General features: G+C 37.6%; 1 protein-coding gene across 1 annotated transcript; it reads left to right on the forward strand.

Moving 5' to 3' along the window:
• The first annotated feature begins 858 nt into the window (after positions 1-858).
• LOC124958179 (39S ribosomal protein L13, mitochondrial-like) lies at positions 859-1,395 on the forward strand. Its single transcript, XM_047515947.1, has one exon. It carries the CDS (start codon positions 859-861, stop codon positions 1,393-1,395), a length of 537 nt encoding a protein of 178 aa, XP_047371903.1.

Below are 1,395 nucleotides of genomic sequence, written 5' to 3' on the forward strand. Positions count from 1 at the left end.
CAACAACGAAACCTGGCAGGAACCCTAAGGCTTTCCCTATATAATATAAAATATGTCCTTTCAGGAAATTTATAGAAAACAGGGAAAGTCTCAGACTCTAGAAGTCTCTAAGTTTGGTTCCCAGTACTGGAAAGTAAAAAAGACAAAGTAAAAAAGAAGGAAATAATAGAAGAAATAAACCAGAAATCAGTGAAACTGAAAACAGAATAGGGAAAAATCAGTGAAACAAAGTGTTGGGTCTTTGAAAAGATCGATAGAACTGACAAAATTCTAGCAAGACTGATAACAAAAAGAGAGAAGATACAAATCAGTAATATTAGGAATGATATCATTACAGAGTCTGCAGACATGAAAAGAATAATAAAATAAAAGTATACTACTCACAACTCCATATATATGAATATGACAATTTAGATTAAATGGGATAATCCCTTAAAAAACTACCACAACCACCAAAATACACTCAATATGAAATAAATCATTGAAAAGCATTATAACTATTAAGGAAATTTACCTACCTATCAGAAAGGCTGAAATAAAAAATAACACCAAATAACAGTAAGGATGCAAAGAACCAAGATCACTCATACATTGCCGATATGAAGTAAAACAGTATATAGCCACTCCGAAAATCAGTTTGGCAGTTACTTTCTTTCTTAATATTTTTTAGTTGTAGATGGACACAATGCCTTTATTTTGTGTATTTATTTTTGTGTTGTGTGGAGAATCCAACCCAGTGCCTCGTCTGTGCTAGACGGGAGCATTACCACTGAGCCACAACCCCAGCAGTTCGGCAGTTTCTTTAAAAACTAAACATGCTAACCTGTTTTAGCTTTGGGATCCAGCCCATGGGGGAGCATGTCTAGCTTCTCTCCGGCACACCAGCAATGGGCCACTTTTGCTCGAATATGGTATCTCTTAGATGGGAAAATGCAGCCTCCTGGTAAACTTGCTGCTTTAGCATCAATAAAACTTCAAGGATTACATAAACCTGTGTACCATCAGCTGAGTGACTGTGGAGACCACGTTGTCATAATAAACGCAAGACACATTGCATTTTCTGAAAACAAATGGGAACAAAAAGTATACTCCTCACACACTGGCTCTCCAGGTGGATTTAGACAAGTCACTGCTGCTCAACATCACCAGAAGGATGCAGTGGCAATTGTAAAATCAGCTATTCATGGCATGCTGTCAAAAAACCTTCACAGAAGAACAATGATGCAAAGGTTGCATCTTTTTCCAGATGAGGATATTCCAGAGTATACTCTTAAGAATGTAGTGGAAGAGCTTCCTCAGCCTCGGAAAATTCCAAAATGTCTAGATGAGTACACCCAGGAAGAAGCAGAGGCTTTCCCAGGAGTGTGGTCCCTACCTGAAGATTATTGGATATAG

This window comes from Sciurus carolinensis, chromosome 11, assembly GCF_902686445.1.
Source record: "Sciurus carolinensis chromosome 11, mSciCar1.2, whole genome shotgun sequence".
In the NCBI taxonomy this organism is placed as follows: Eukaryota; Metazoa; Chordata; class Mammalia; order Rodentia; family Sciuridae; genus Sciurus; species Sciurus carolinensis.